We start from the raw sequence: 13,798 nt of genomic DNA on the forward strand, positions 1-13,798 counted from the left end.
ACACTTGTAGCTTGTTACAACATTATCGCCGACACTATCGAGCGACACTATCGAGCAGAACGAGATAGTGGTGTAGAGACTAAAGACTTGACTAGATGCTTCGCTCGATAGTGGAGCAACACTTGTAGCTTGTTACAACATTATCGCCGACACTATCGAGCGACACTATCGAGCAGAACGAGATAGTGGTGTAGAGACTAAAGACTTGACTAGATGCTTCGCTCGATAGTGGAGCAACACTTGTAGCTTGTTACAACATTATCGCCGACACTATCGAGCGACACTATCGAGCAGAACGAGATAGTGGTGTAGAGACTAAAGACTTGACTAGATGCTTCGCTCGATAGTGGAGCAACACTTGTAGCTTGTTACAACATTATCGCCGACACTATCGAGCGACACTATCGAGCAGAACGAGATAGTGGTGTAGAGACTAAAGACTTGACTAGATGCTTCGCTCGATAGTGGAGCAACACTTTGTAGCCTGTTACAGCACCATCTCGCTCTGCTCGATAGTGCTGCTCGATAGTGGAGCAACACTTTGTAGCCTGTTACAACACCATCTCGCTCTGCTCGATAGTGCTGCTCGATAGTGGAGCAACACTTTGTAGCCTGTTACAACACTATCTCGCTCTGCTCGATAGTGTTGCTCGATGGTGCTTCTCGATAGTGCTGCTCAATAGTGTAGCTTGTGACTGACATGTAAAAAAGTTTACAATAACCATACTACAGCCATACAACGCAGATTACTAAATAGTTATTACAACTATACAAAAGGTTTGTTGGTTAGGTTATTGGTTAAGTTGTCGTGTTGTAGCAAGCTACACAGTAGCAGTACTGCTCGATAGTGCTGCTCGATGGTGCTGCTCGATGGTGCTGCTCAATAGTGCTGCTCGATAGTGCTGCTCGATAGTGTCGCTGGTGTCTAGGTTGTTGCTTGTTTGTGGTGATATCTCCCATTAGTTTTACCATTACCTCTTTCCGACTTCAAAAACGACGATGACGAAGAAGCGCTATTTGTCGACCCAACAGATGAAATAACATTTTCGCCACCACCAGCATTGTTATTATTATTATTATTATTATTACTATTATTGTTGTTGCTATTGTTATTATTTGGACCACCAGTAGATTCGACATGTAATCTATATTCAAAACTGACTCCCCATACTCTTTCATTTGAACCACTATCCAACGTAGTCACACTGTCCGATCCCTTTTCTAATATTGAATCACATTCACGAATGACTCGTAAAATGGCATCGCATATAGTACGTCTTGCCTGGAATGCAGTGAGCTGCTGTGCATTACTGTTCCTATTTCCTTTAAGATCAGAACCCTTTTTGGAATGGGCAAAATTCAAATTGGAGTTCCAAACAGATATAATGTCTTCCTCTTTTCTTACACTAAGAACAATTCCACAAATGTCATTTAACAACATGTTTTGTACTTCCGGGGAATGTGTTTGTGGGATGAAACTACCTGAAAGAATCTTGATCACTAACCTTTCCCAAATTAATGCTGTCCTCTTGCGTAACTTTTCAATTGACTGGTAGGGATACTCTGTATTGGATTGCACCGAGGAGGAAGTGGCGGAGGAGAAAGAGGAGGAGGAAAAGGGTTCTTTATAGTCCTGGGATTTTCTACTAAAACGAAATCCCCATCTTCCCCCTTTTGAGTTGATTGGATCTTCCCATGCTGGATTCACACCTGTCTTAAATATAAGAAGCTCTGTTCCAATACTCAATTTGAAGCTATTCTTAATAGAAGATAACATCGTCCACATTTGTTCCAATGAAGCAATATGAGATATTGTACCTGAGGGAGAGGGGAAACCTGAGACTGTATTATTTATATTTGGAAACTGAATCAAGTTAGTTGTTTGTAAATAGGAGTCAATATTGGGCTGTTGCTGTTGCTGTTGCTGTTGCTGTTGCTGCTGCTGTTGTTGAGTAGTAGAGTTGGTTTCTGCGTTTTCAGTTGGAGTTGTAGACAACACCTGTGGCTGTTGTAATGATTTCTTATTTCTGGAATGATACCAAATCGTCCAGCAGTAAGCTAAAAGATGGTCTGAGGCGGATACTGTAGACAAGGCATCCTCTGTTAATTTTTGAACATCGAGTTTGGGTAATTTTGCAGACTCGCTAAAAGTTGTTTGGCGATCCAGTGTAAATCCTGTATTGTTATAGGTATGAGATTGGTAATAATGATTGCTGTTGCTGCTGCTGTTACCGCTGTTGTTACTATTGTTGCTATTGTGGTGATGATGATTATGATGGTATCCATGATGTCTAGATCTACTTGAAGAACTGTTACTTGGATTGTTATTGCCATAGCTGTTGTTGCCACTATTGCTGTTGCTGCTGCCACTATTGCTATTATTGCTGCTGCTGCTGCTGTTGTTGTTGTTGCTGTTGTTGTTGCTGCTATTATTGTTGGAGTTTGCCGATGAATCAGAATTCTGGTTCATTATTCTATTGAATAAGGACTCTGCTCTTTTCAAATTGTCAGACATGACTAAAGCTAGCGTAAAAGATTTGGCAATAGCAAGTAAAAGTAAAACAGCCTTTTTTTATAAATACCTAACACCCAAGCAACGATCAAACAGAACCGAAACAATATATACAGGAGGACCCACCGAATATACAAATGTGCAAGACTCAAGTAATAAAACTTGATCTGGAAAGATGCTCTTCTCTCGTTCAAATAATTTTTTTTTTTTTTCCTTCAAATTGGTAATGGTGCACGTATGCTACAGATTACTTTATTTTTAACTGGGGTCTCACATTATATATACCGTTTGTAGATCTAAATGAACTTATATATACCGTTTGTAGATCTAAATGAACTTATATACACAGTTTGTAGATTTAAATGAACTTATATACACCGTTTGTAGATCTAAATGAACTTATATATACCGTTTGTAGATCTAAATGAAACTTATGCTAAAATAAACAAGGTCCAATATGGCTTTTCTTGTTTTATACTTTCGAGTAGTAGTGCAAGAATCCACCCAAGGTCTTACATCCATTGATGTAATTGCTAACGTCTAGTTTTTCATTGATTGAATGAGCTCCGTCGTCACCTCTACCCATTGGTAATAATAAAACATCAACGCCTAATTCCTTTTCAAAAGTCAATGTAATTGGAATTGAACCTCCTTCTCTAGTAAAGTCCGGAACCACAGACCAAACGTCTTCGGTGGCTTTTGCAGCTGCTTGGAAACTTTCGTTAAATGGATCAGAAACCCAGTAGTTACCATCATGAATAAGCTCAACTTTAAATTTATTGACCGAGTTTAATTTGGCAAATTCGGCATTAACATGTTTAAACACCAATTCGTCCAATTTTTGCAGATCAATGTTTGGTACTGTTCTAATTGAAAATTTACCAATCACCTTTGATGGAATAACGGTTTTGGCACCTGCTCCGGAAAAGGCACCTTCTATACCATGCAACGATAATGATGGAAATCTCCATCTGTGCTTCAATATATCCTTTTTATTTTGATGTAATGCTGTATCTGATCCAGCGGCAGCATTCAACTCAGCAACTGAAAAATCAATATCATCGTAAAGCTTGTCCTCTTTTTCAGTCAAAGGTGCAACCATCTCGTCAACTCCGGGGATCAAGATTTTACCGTTTGTATCGACTAGATTAGCCATAACCTTGATTAAATCAGTCATTGGCTCAGCAATAATACCACCAAAGATACCACTATGCAAATCAGCACCAGGACCTTCTATTATAATTTGATAGTAATTGCATCCTCTCAAACCATAAGTCAAGACTGGTTTGGTAGTTCCCAACCAGTAATTATCTGATATGGTAACTTGATCTACATCTTTAAAATACTCCTTTGCTTCCTTGGCTACCAATTCGTCTAAACCTAAGGACCCACTTTCCTCCATACCTTCAAAACAAACAATCAAGTTAACGGGTAATTCCCAACCCAATTTATTATGAGCTTCAATGACATTCAACCATCCCATAATTGGTCCTTTGTCATCGGTTGAGCCTCTTCCGTATAGGATTCCATTAGCTTCGTCATGATGCAATTCAAATGGTTCAGTGCTCCATCCATCTTCTTTCAAGGCTGGCTGAACATCATAATGGCCATATACCAAAACCGTCTTCTTTTTAGGGTCCTTACCAAATCTACCCAATACAATAGGTGGCAATTGTAAGTTTTTGTCTTGAACTGGAGGTGGCTGCGTGCCCAATTCCTTCAACTGGATATCAAAAAAACCCAATTTTTCCAACTCGCTTACTAAAAAATGAGCCATATCAACGACTTTTGGTCGAAGTGATTCATCTGCAGACACCGAAGGAATAGCAATTGCCTTTTGCAAACGTGAAATGAACTGAGACTTCAATTCATCTATAGTCTTGAAAAATGGCTCTAAAGGTAACTTTTCGTATTTTGCTGACATCTCTCGGGGGGAAATAAGTAAACACTAGCTGAAAACGCTTTGCTGGATCTAAAAAAAGAAGTTGATTTCAACCAAAGCTTTTTCAAACTTGCCTAATTCGTTCCCACTTTCTGCGATGGATCCATTTGATACATTTACACGACTTGTTTTTTATGCCACACAACAATCTGGCGAAAACTGGAGAGCCGTATGAGCCTCATATATTGGCAAAATAGGAAATAGCTGTAACACGACAACACTATCGAGCAGAAGCGACACTATCGAGCAGAAGCGACACTATCGAGCAGAAGCGACACTATCGAGCGAAGCGAGATAGTGGAGCACACTAGCTGCCACCGACACTGTACAACTAACTCGCTCTATTCAATAGTGTAGATGGTACAGCTACAAAGTATTGCACACTAACTCGCTCTGTTCGATAGTGTAAATGGTACAGCTACAAAGTGTTGCACACTAACTCGTTCTGTTCGATAGTGTAGATAGTACAGCTACAAAGTGTTGCTTGATAGTGGCATGAGCCTCATATGATGACAAAATAGGAAACAACCTTTTATTCCTTCTTTTCATTTTCTTTTGTGTTGCCAATGGAAAATTAAATAAAACACTCTCGCTTAATAAAAGTATCAAGGAAAGACCATCTCTTTTCAAAGACTATCATCTTATTATAGACCCACTTTTTTTTCAAAACCATCTCTTATCAAAATATACATTTTTTAAAAGAATATCTCCTTTTTTTTGGTAAGCTTGAGAGCAGTAGTATAATGATGTGTATGTGAAATGGGAAAATAGTCGATACAAAGTGGTTATAGAATATATAATATTAATTTTATTGTGCAAAAGTTACAAGGTATATCTTTATAACCGTTTTCGTATTTGGTTGTGGTCTTCCATTTCTTTCGCGTAAAACGATTAGAATAATTTTTTACGCACCATAATAAATATTGTTCTGTAGATTTGTTGAAAACTTTTTATATCAAGAAGAAAAGAGATCAACAAGAGAGGAAAAGAGATCAACGAGAGAGGAAAAAAGATCAAACGAGAGAGGAAAGGAGGGTTTCTTTACATCACATGACTCTATGACTCTGGAAGCTGATGAAATTGGCTCTATGACTCTGAAATCTGATGAAATTGAATCGGAAAGTTCTTCTGAAGAGGATTTGTTTAGTATTCTCAAAGTTGATAAGCCAATCAGTAGCAATGTTGATGGTAGTGGTGGAAATTCAAAGCAAATAGTATTTGGTCGAGGTCAAAATGAAACTCAAAGAATTTGCGACGAGAATGGAGTCCGACTATCAACCTTAGAGCCTGCTGGTGTTAAACGTCAGCAGCAGCAGCAGCAGCAGCAGCAGCAGCAGCAGCATAAGAAGAAGCAGAGTACGATATTTCCGCCAATGAAGAAAGTACGATATCCCAGTAGTGACGAGGTGACATCGATAGACAGCAACAATAAGGAAGAAGAAGAAGAAGAGGAGGAGGAGGATGACCCCTTTGGTATTATAACCCCAGCAGCGCTTCAAGAGAAGATGAAAAGGATAACCGATTTAAGAGGTCGACGTGTTGAATTAAAGAAGAGATTTGATGAAGAGGAGCAATTGAAAAGGGAGAAAGAGAAATCCCTAGAATTGCAAAAGCTTCGAATTTTGAACGAGTTGAATGGTGTAAATGAAAACAATAATAAAGACAATCACGATAATGATGATAGTGAAGGAGGAGAGGAGAAAAAGAAGGAAGGGAATGATATTGAAAGAAAGTATGACCTAATCAGAGATAGAAAACGTTTGGAGAAATTGGTTGAAATGGAGAATAATCCAAGGAATAAGTATGAGGGTCTTACTCGACATTTCTATTGTTTAAGAAACGTGACGAAATTTTGCTTAGAAGTAGATGATAATCTTCCTGATCCAATTTCACGGTCTTTACAGTTCTTGATACGTAGTGATAAAACAGCTGCATTTAAAAAAGTCAAATATGGGCTAAAACGATTTTTAAAGACTGTTTTACAAATGAATAACCCAGGGGTATTATTGAGCGTAGCGGAAATGATTAGCGGTCAACAGTTGAAAGAAGATGATGATGAAAGAGAAGAAGAAGCAGTGTTTTCTAGTGAGGAATTAGAAGAAATCATATTAAAGCTTGGCTATAATGCTTCCACAAAATCGGAGGATTCTCAGAAGCTATTGATAAAGATCGAACAGCCGAATAATGGGGTGAGGCTTCAACTACTTAGACTAACATTAATATTTAGCATCTTTTTGGCATTTCCCCATATTGAAATGGACACACTAGACAACTTTTTGTGGATGTTTTTATTAGTGTTATCTGATTACAATGCAAATAAAGATGAATTGGCTGCCTTGGAGACTTTTTTGAAAACGATATTCCCAAAATTTGCTGATAGGTACATGGATGTTGATATATTTGTTGGCAAAATTATCAATTTGACAAGTAAAATACATACAGTGAAAATTGGACAGGTAGAGGAGTCCTCCTCCATCATTTTTTCCAAATTGGTTAGTAGAAAAATGGACTATGAATTGCAGTACAATATTTTGAAACTACTCAACGTTACATTTGCAATGGAACTGGATTCCAATATCAGTTTAGTAATCAACCAGTTAAATTTGAAATATGTATGTGATATTGGCCCGCTTGAAAGAAACCCCAAACTATACAAGATAATCAAGAAAATACCAATAACAGGCAATATACGTGAACGAATACGATTGAATGATATTGACTTTGCCAATGAGATTTACATATATTATTACAAGATCAAATTATTGCCATTCATATTAGTTACTCATCCATTTAATTTTGAAAAAGATCGAGAGCATAACTCCAAGGTTATCAAGAGTAAAAAGGCATCATTGGATTTTTTACTTGCCGATTGTTTCCAATTGATGAAGATAATGGGCAGTGAAATATCCATCAAACGCGATTTGTGTTTTAATGGAGAAGAAATTATTCGATTATTGACCGATCTTCATCAAGATTTGACTTTACAAGGTGAAAAAGTGGAGTATGATTTGAGATCTATTAATGAAGATTTTTTTTATGGAGATTCTTGATACTCATTACCACTACGATCACAATCACAACCAACTACCTCCACCTTAGTTTACCAAAGGAAAAAAGAAAAAAGAAAAAGCCTCTATTAATTAGTACAACACTATTGAGCAGCACTATTGAGCAGCACTATTGAGCAGCACTATTGAGCGGCACTATTGAGCAGCACTATTGAGCGGCACTATTGAGCAGCACTATTGAGCAGAGCGAGATAGCGTTGTAACAAGCTACAAAGTGTTGCTCCACTATCGAGCAGAGCGAGATAATGTCAGTGTGCTCCACGGGTTTGATTGTTCAAATGCATGGTTAAAAGCCACAATGAGTTGGGCTTTAGTATAGAGGTGGGGGGGAGAGAAAGAAAAAAAAACCCACTGGCGTTCTCATCACCAGCACCACCGGCACTAGCACATTAAAAAAAGTACTGAATGTGCTGATGGGGGTAGTGGTGGCCACTTCAGATATAAAAGGTAACTATATATAGGCCGCATCTATCGTTTCCAAAGTTCTTCTTTCAAATTATCAACTTGTAATTCTATTTTTTTATATTCTTCCACTTTTCTATTGTTCCAATTTCTTAATTCCATTTTTCTATTCCAATTTTCTTTTGGTTTTGTAGTTGGTGATAATTGTGTAATAAAGATTTGAAGACTTTTGATATTTGGTACTACTAGAAGTCACACATTCAACACCCTCGCATTTTTCATCAACCTAGTTCCCACCCTCCCTCTATTTTTGGTCCGCGAAAAACGCAATATGACTACGGAAACAGATGGTAAATCCAATGAAACACATTTTATTCCCGGCCAACCAGTTGAGTATGTCAACCCTGAACTTACAGAATTGGAACAAGCCAAACCTGGCAGGACAGTCAATTTGAAATTTGGTTTTGGACCGATTCCATCCAATGCTAGTAATAAGACCATCTTCTTCTTTGATATAGACAATTGCCTATATCCTCGATCGACGAGAATACTTGAGATGATGCATGATAAAATACACGAATATTTCAAGAATAACTTAAATTTAAATGATGAAGACGCTAGCAAATTGCATACTGACTACTACAGAACTTATGGATTGGCATTAGAAGGATTAGTGAGAAACCATCAAGTTGATGCGTTGGACTACAATTCCAAAGTGGATGATGCATTGGACTTGCATGCGGTATTGCGCTATGACAAAGTCTTGAGGGAGACCTTATTGAAAGTGAAAAAATTGGGCAAATTTGATTATTTTTGGCTAATTACAAATGCTTATAAGAACCACGCTTTGAGAGTAATTAGCTTTTTGGGGATTGGCGATTTATTTGAGGGATTGACGTTTTGTGATTATTCGAAATATCCTATTATTTGCAAGCCTATGAGGCAATATTTTGATAATGTATTCCAATTGACTCAATTGGACTGTACCGATGAGGCTGTTTTAAGAAAACAGTGGTATATCGACGACAGTGAGTTGAATGTTAAAGCTGCATTTGATCTAGGCGTGGGGCATGTTATTCTCTACATTGAAAATGAACAAGATATGGCTAACTTGAAGAAACATACAGATTACAAAAAGTATTTTGCTGGAAACGGAAGAAGAATTGAACTTTTGAACAATTTCTCCAGTTTACCAGACCTAGTTGGTCCTTGATGGAAAGCTATGCCCCCACCTAGGTGCTAATTGGTGAAACTATACCCCCACCTAGGTGCTAATTGGTGAAACTATGCCCCCACCTAGGTGCTAATTGGTAGAACCATACCTAGTTGATTGTTGATTATCAGACCTAGTTGGTCCTCCTTAATGATTTTTATATATAGAGCGCGAAACAAAACATATAGAGATGCCATAATAGAAATGTTCTAGAACCAAAGGGGGAAAAAAAAAAAGAAGCAGGAGAAAGACTAAAGAGTTGAAGGATGGCACCATGGCATCGTCCAAGACTATCTTGTTTCTCCATGGGTATACTCAGAATGCATCCTTGTTTCGAGCCAAAACTTCGGCACTACGTAAAAAGTTGATGAAAATGGGGTTTAATTGTGTTTATTTGGATGCACCTTACGTTTTGACTCCAGCAGATCTTCCAGTAAGCGATGACTCACTTTTCAGATTTGACTCAATATCAAGTAAGGAAAAAGAGGATTCCGTAGTATATAGGGGGTGGTGGATTAAGCCTAATCAGGGGAACGATTGTGTTGATATCGATGAGTCGATTCATGCAGTGCGTAAATATATAGAAAACAAAGAGACTGTGGACGACGATGCGAGAGGAGATGAGCATTCTGATGTTGTTGGGATTATTGGATTCTCGCAGGGTGCTTCATTTGCAGGATTAATTGCACATAAATTCCAAACACTTTTTAAAACTAAAATCCCTTTAAAATTCGTTATACTTTACTCCGGGTTCAAACTAGATACTTCTAAGAAATCTGGAAATGAAAAGTATGATCTGTATTATCCAAAATCACAAGAGGATTTGGAACTGAGCAAGTTGCGGTATTTACATGTTTATGGGGAATTGGACACTGTAGTTGACGAAACTAGGAATTTGACACTATACGATATTACTAAGAATCTGTCTGATCTATTGAAACACCCAGGTGGACATTTCGTGCCTAATTCAAAGCTTTTTATTGACCAGGTGACTAACTGGATACATGATGTCATGGAGGTGGAAGAGAAGAAGAAGAAAACGAATAAGAAGTCTGAACAGGAGAGTGTGGAAAAGGAAAAAGACGATATAGATGCATTATTGGAGATGATGGATGGATTTGGGAAAGCATAGATAATTGTAAAGATGGCGCAGATTGCAAAAAAAAAAAAAAAATGGCAAATGCTGTAATTTCTATAACTCATCATGCTCTACCTTTTTCTTACCAGTTCTATACTTTTCTAATTTCCTCCCCTTTTTAGATAATGGACCTTCAACTGGCTCAACGCCAGTAACTTTGGAAATCCATTTACTCAAGTTTAATTTGTCATCCAATTTCTTGGATTCATCGTATGCAATTAATTTGCCCAGTTCTCCATCATAATAAAACAATGTTGACTTTTCAGTAATTGGAATTTCCACTTCTTTACCATCCAAGCTGACAACCTTTGCTTCATCGTTGTGCTTCCCCAACATGGCGAAATCTACTCTTGATAAATAGTCAATCGCCAATGTTTTCAACAAGGGACTTACCAGATTAGACTTGTTAATGAGGAGAACCTTGGGAGTATCACTATTTTGCAGTACCCAATCCTTAAAATCATTGTCCATGTTATGTAATTTCTTTACATAATTCTTTATTCTCGATGTAGCAAACTGCAGTATTGACTTCAAATTCCGTGGTCCCGTATACACTTCGCTCGCATGTCTCTTTGATTTCTTCCAATTACCATCCTCACCAAATTTGGGAGGTCTAAATACCATCAATGTGGGGAAGCCCTGTATACGGTACTGGCTACACAATTGCTTATTTTCGTACTTGTCACAATTCAAACTTGCCACGTTGATGGCCAATTGCGAGTCTTTTGCAAAATGGTTGGCCAATTTCGTCCATACGGGTTTCAACTGTTGACAATAGCCACACCATGGTGCATAGAATTTGACCACGGTAGTGTAATTTGTGTGATGAATGATTTTATTGAAATTTGTAGCTGTTAGTTCAAACACATTTGGGTCATTTGAATACTCGTCTCCTTGCGCTTGCGCCAAGATGAAGATGCAAAACCGTAATAGTAGAAAAAGCTTAATGAACATCTAACTCCCTCTATATAGCTGCAGTGGCGGTGGTGGTTTGTAGACCTTTAGCTTGTTGTATTAAAAGTAGGAAACCTTTTAATTCTCAATGGAGTTCTCGTGAAAAAAATTGATGTGCGTGGCTATTTAAAAAATACGTGGTTATTTTCATTTTGGTCGACGTAGCCATTTTGCGGCCAAAACTGGGACACTATCGAGCAGAGCGAGATAGTGGAGCACATTGACTATTAAAACTGGAACACTATCGAGCAGAGCGAGATAGTGAAGCACACTGACTACTAAAATTGGAACACTATCGAGCAGAGCGAGATAGTGGAGCACACTGACACTGGTTATGTCATAGTAAAAGCTCAACAAAGTTTTCATACTCTTGCTCTAAAGGAGCATATACTCTCATCCTCTTACTCTAATGGAGCATATACTCTCATCCTCTTGCTCTAAGGAGTATGTTGACCTCTTTATATACTCTAATCCTGACTTTGCTTTTAAAGGGCTGGAATACACAAATCTGTTTATTCTGTTACCTATAATATCCCAGCCATTAGAGAAGATTTGTTTTTATTCTTGATTAGCTTTCTCCTGGATTGATACATCACTCCTTGTTATACATAACAATCCAACCTTGTGATAAATAACAATCCACCCTTGTTATACACAACTTTCTTTCCATAGCAATTCTTCTCATGCCAAATCTTCCTATAATTCTTCTCATGCCAATTCTTATATAGCAATTCTTCTCATGCCAAATCTTCCAAAAGGGTAAGCTTTTCAATACTCATTCCCCTTTACGCGTTCCTCTACACGCTAGTTACCACTATACTAGCTCACCAGGATAGCAAAAGAGACAGTAGAGACAATAAAGCTACTTAAAAATTGAGCAGCTAAAGCGGTGAATTAAATCACCATAAAACTGCCATCTTTTGAATCTGACATATATTCATTGTAACTACAACTCAACTTTTCTCTAAAAGCGTACCCAGAATGATCACTTACTGATTTTTCTCTATAAAATTACACACAAGCTTATAATAAAATCAGATATACACACCAACAAAATTCATGATATAAATAGCACTGAATCCAATGCTAACCAGCGCCACTAACGAATTGAGAAAATAAGCCAAAAAGCTCTTATTCTTAATATCTCCTAATAATGTGGTGGATAACGATCCGAAAGCTAGTAACACCAATAAAATGGTGTATATGATGATTGAGTTTTGTTGAGGTGGATCTACAGGATGAGATAGAGTCGTGAACTGGTTACTGAATTGTTCATATGATGCTCCGTAGTTACGATTGACCGACATTTCAAATTGGTTTGGGGCTAAAATCAAGCGGACAGTACAACGACGTGTGTGTGTGTGTGTGTGTGTGTGTGTGTGTGTGTGTGTGTGTGTTTATGACTTCAATGTAAAATACTTCAATGTGAGGTTTACGCTGTGGTGGTTTTTTTAAACTTCAATTTTTTTTCCAGTGCACCAAAGTAATAAATGGTTTTGATATATCCTCATATCAAGACGAAAGATTTTGGAAAAAGATGTCGGAAAGTGGTTGGAACACCATTGATTCAGATGCAGTATGTTGCTCAAGGACACATGGGCTTTTCTTTTGCATATAGAAGATAACTAACTGAAAAAAAAATTTCTTTTAGGGATTATTCACTGAGTTGGTTGAGAAATTAGGTGTTGAGAATATTGAAATAAATGATTTGTACTCAATAGATTCAGATACTTTACAAGCATTGAAACCAGTATATGGGATTATTTTTTTATTTAAATATGGAAAATTGGATAGGGAATATGCCAAAATGAACAAGCCTATAACGGGCGAGTACGATTCTGGTAATGAGATATTCTTTGCAAATCAGACTATCCAAGATGCTTGTGCTACACAAGCTGTGCTTAACATTCTATTCAACCAAAATGAGATTGAGCTAGGCAAGGAGCTAAATGACTTCAAAAGCTTTGTAACTGGATTTGATTCAGAAATGATTGGCGAGACAATTTCCAATAGCGAGCTAATTCGATCGATCCATAATTCATTTCTGACTCCAAATCTACTTGCTATAGATAATAAACCACCGCCTAAGAATCAAGATGACAAAAATGACGGATTATTTCATTTTGTAGGGTACATTTACAAAAACAATTGCATTTATGAATTGGACGGGTTGAAACAGTATCCTATAAGGCATTGTTCATGTAGTGATCAAGATGAATTTATAGCCAAGATTCCTCAAGTAATTCAGCAAAGAATATCTAAATACGATTCAAGCGAATTGAGATTCTCACTATTGGCTATAACAGATAACAAATTGGAAAAGGCAAGGTTGGATAATAACGAAATAGAGGTGTCTCAGCAGCTAAACAAACGTGAATTATGGCGTCGAGAAAACGAGTTGAGAAGAACCGATTATACTGGGTTGATTGTTGAATTATTAAAGAATATCAGTAAAGAAAAGACAGATAGTGAATGGGAAGAGATGTTACAAAGAGGAAGAAGCAAAACACAACAAACAATTGCGGAGTCTCTTTATAAACAATGAGAAAGGAAGAAGAAGAAGAAGAAG

At 37.5% G+C, this 13,798-nt stretch overlaps 6 protein-coding genes across 6 annotated transcripts; 4 read left to right on the forward strand and 2 right to left on the reverse strand. All coding sequences in view use genetic code 12, as the record gives it.

Annotated features, from left to right (window-relative positions):
* Positions 1 to 925: 925 nt before the first annotated feature.
* On the reverse strand, positions 926 to 4,436 carry KGF56_003592 (dug1; the record flags this gene model as incomplete). Its single annotated transcript, XM_049324940.1, has 2 exons — positions 926 to 2,517; positions 3,017 to 4,436. The coding sequence occupies 2 exons, from the start codon at positions 4,434 to 4,436 to the stop codon at positions 926 to 928; spliced, it is 3,012 nt and encodes a 1,003-aa protein (XP_049179294.1).
* A 1,076-nt stretch (positions 4,437 to 5,512) lies between these two features.
* KGF56_003593 (uncharacterized protein) lies at positions 5,513 to 7,504 on the forward strand (the record flags this gene model as incomplete). Its single annotated transcript, XM_049324941.1, has 1 exon — positions 5,513 to 7,504. One exon carries the CDS (start codon positions 5,513 to 5,515, stop codon positions 7,502 to 7,504), a length of 1,992 nt encoding a protein of 663 aa, XP_049179295.1.
* A 751-nt stretch (positions 7,505 to 8,255) lies between these two features.
* KGF56_003594 (nucleotidase) lies at positions 8,256 to 9,137 on the forward strand (the record flags this gene model as incomplete). Its single annotated transcript, XM_049324943.1, has 1 exon — positions 8,256 to 9,137. One exon carries the CDS (start codon positions 8,256 to 8,258, stop codon positions 9,135 to 9,137), a length of 882 nt encoding a protein of 293 aa, XP_049179296.1.
* A 274-nt stretch (positions 9,138 to 9,411) lies between these two features.
* KGF56_003595 (putative serine hydrolase) lies at positions 9,412 to 10,269 on the forward strand (the record flags this gene model as incomplete). Its single annotated transcript, XM_049324944.1, has 1 exon — positions 9,412 to 10,269. One exon carries the CDS (start codon positions 9,412 to 9,414, stop codon positions 10,267 to 10,269), a length of 858 nt encoding a protein of 285 aa, XP_049179297.1.
* Positions 10,270 to 10,329: 60 nt separating this feature from the next.
* Positions 10,330 to 12,536, reverse strand: KGF56_003596 (protein disulfide isomerase; the record flags this gene model as incomplete). The annotated part of the gene is made up of 3 exons (XM_049324945.1): positions 10,330 to 11,168; positions 11,598 to 11,604; positions 12,321 to 12,536. The coding sequence occupies 3 exons, from the start codon at positions 12,534 to 12,536 to the stop codon at positions 10,330 to 10,332; spliced, it is 1,062 nt and encodes a 353-aa protein (XP_049179298.1).
* Positions 12,537 to 12,766: 230 nt separating this feature from the next.
* Positions 12,767 to 13,774, forward strand: YUH2 (Yuh2p; the record flags this gene model as incomplete). The annotated part of the gene is made up of 2 exons (XM_049324946.1): positions 12,767 to 12,805; positions 12,881 to 13,774. 2 exons carry the CDS (start codon positions 12,767 to 12,769, stop codon positions 13,772 to 13,774), a joined length of 933 nt encoding a protein of 310 aa, XP_049179299.1.
* Between the last annotated feature and the right edge of the window lie 24 nt (positions 13,775 to 13,798).

The sequence above is a fragment of the Candida oxycetoniae genome (assembly GCF_023343755.2).
Source record: "Candida oxycetoniae strain CBS 10844 chromosome Unknown scaffold33, whole genome shotgun sequence".
In the NCBI taxonomy this organism is placed as follows: domain Eukaryota; kingdom Fungi; phylum Ascomycota; class Pichiomycetes; order Serinales; family Debaryomycetaceae; genus Lodderomyces; species Lodderomyces oxycetoniae.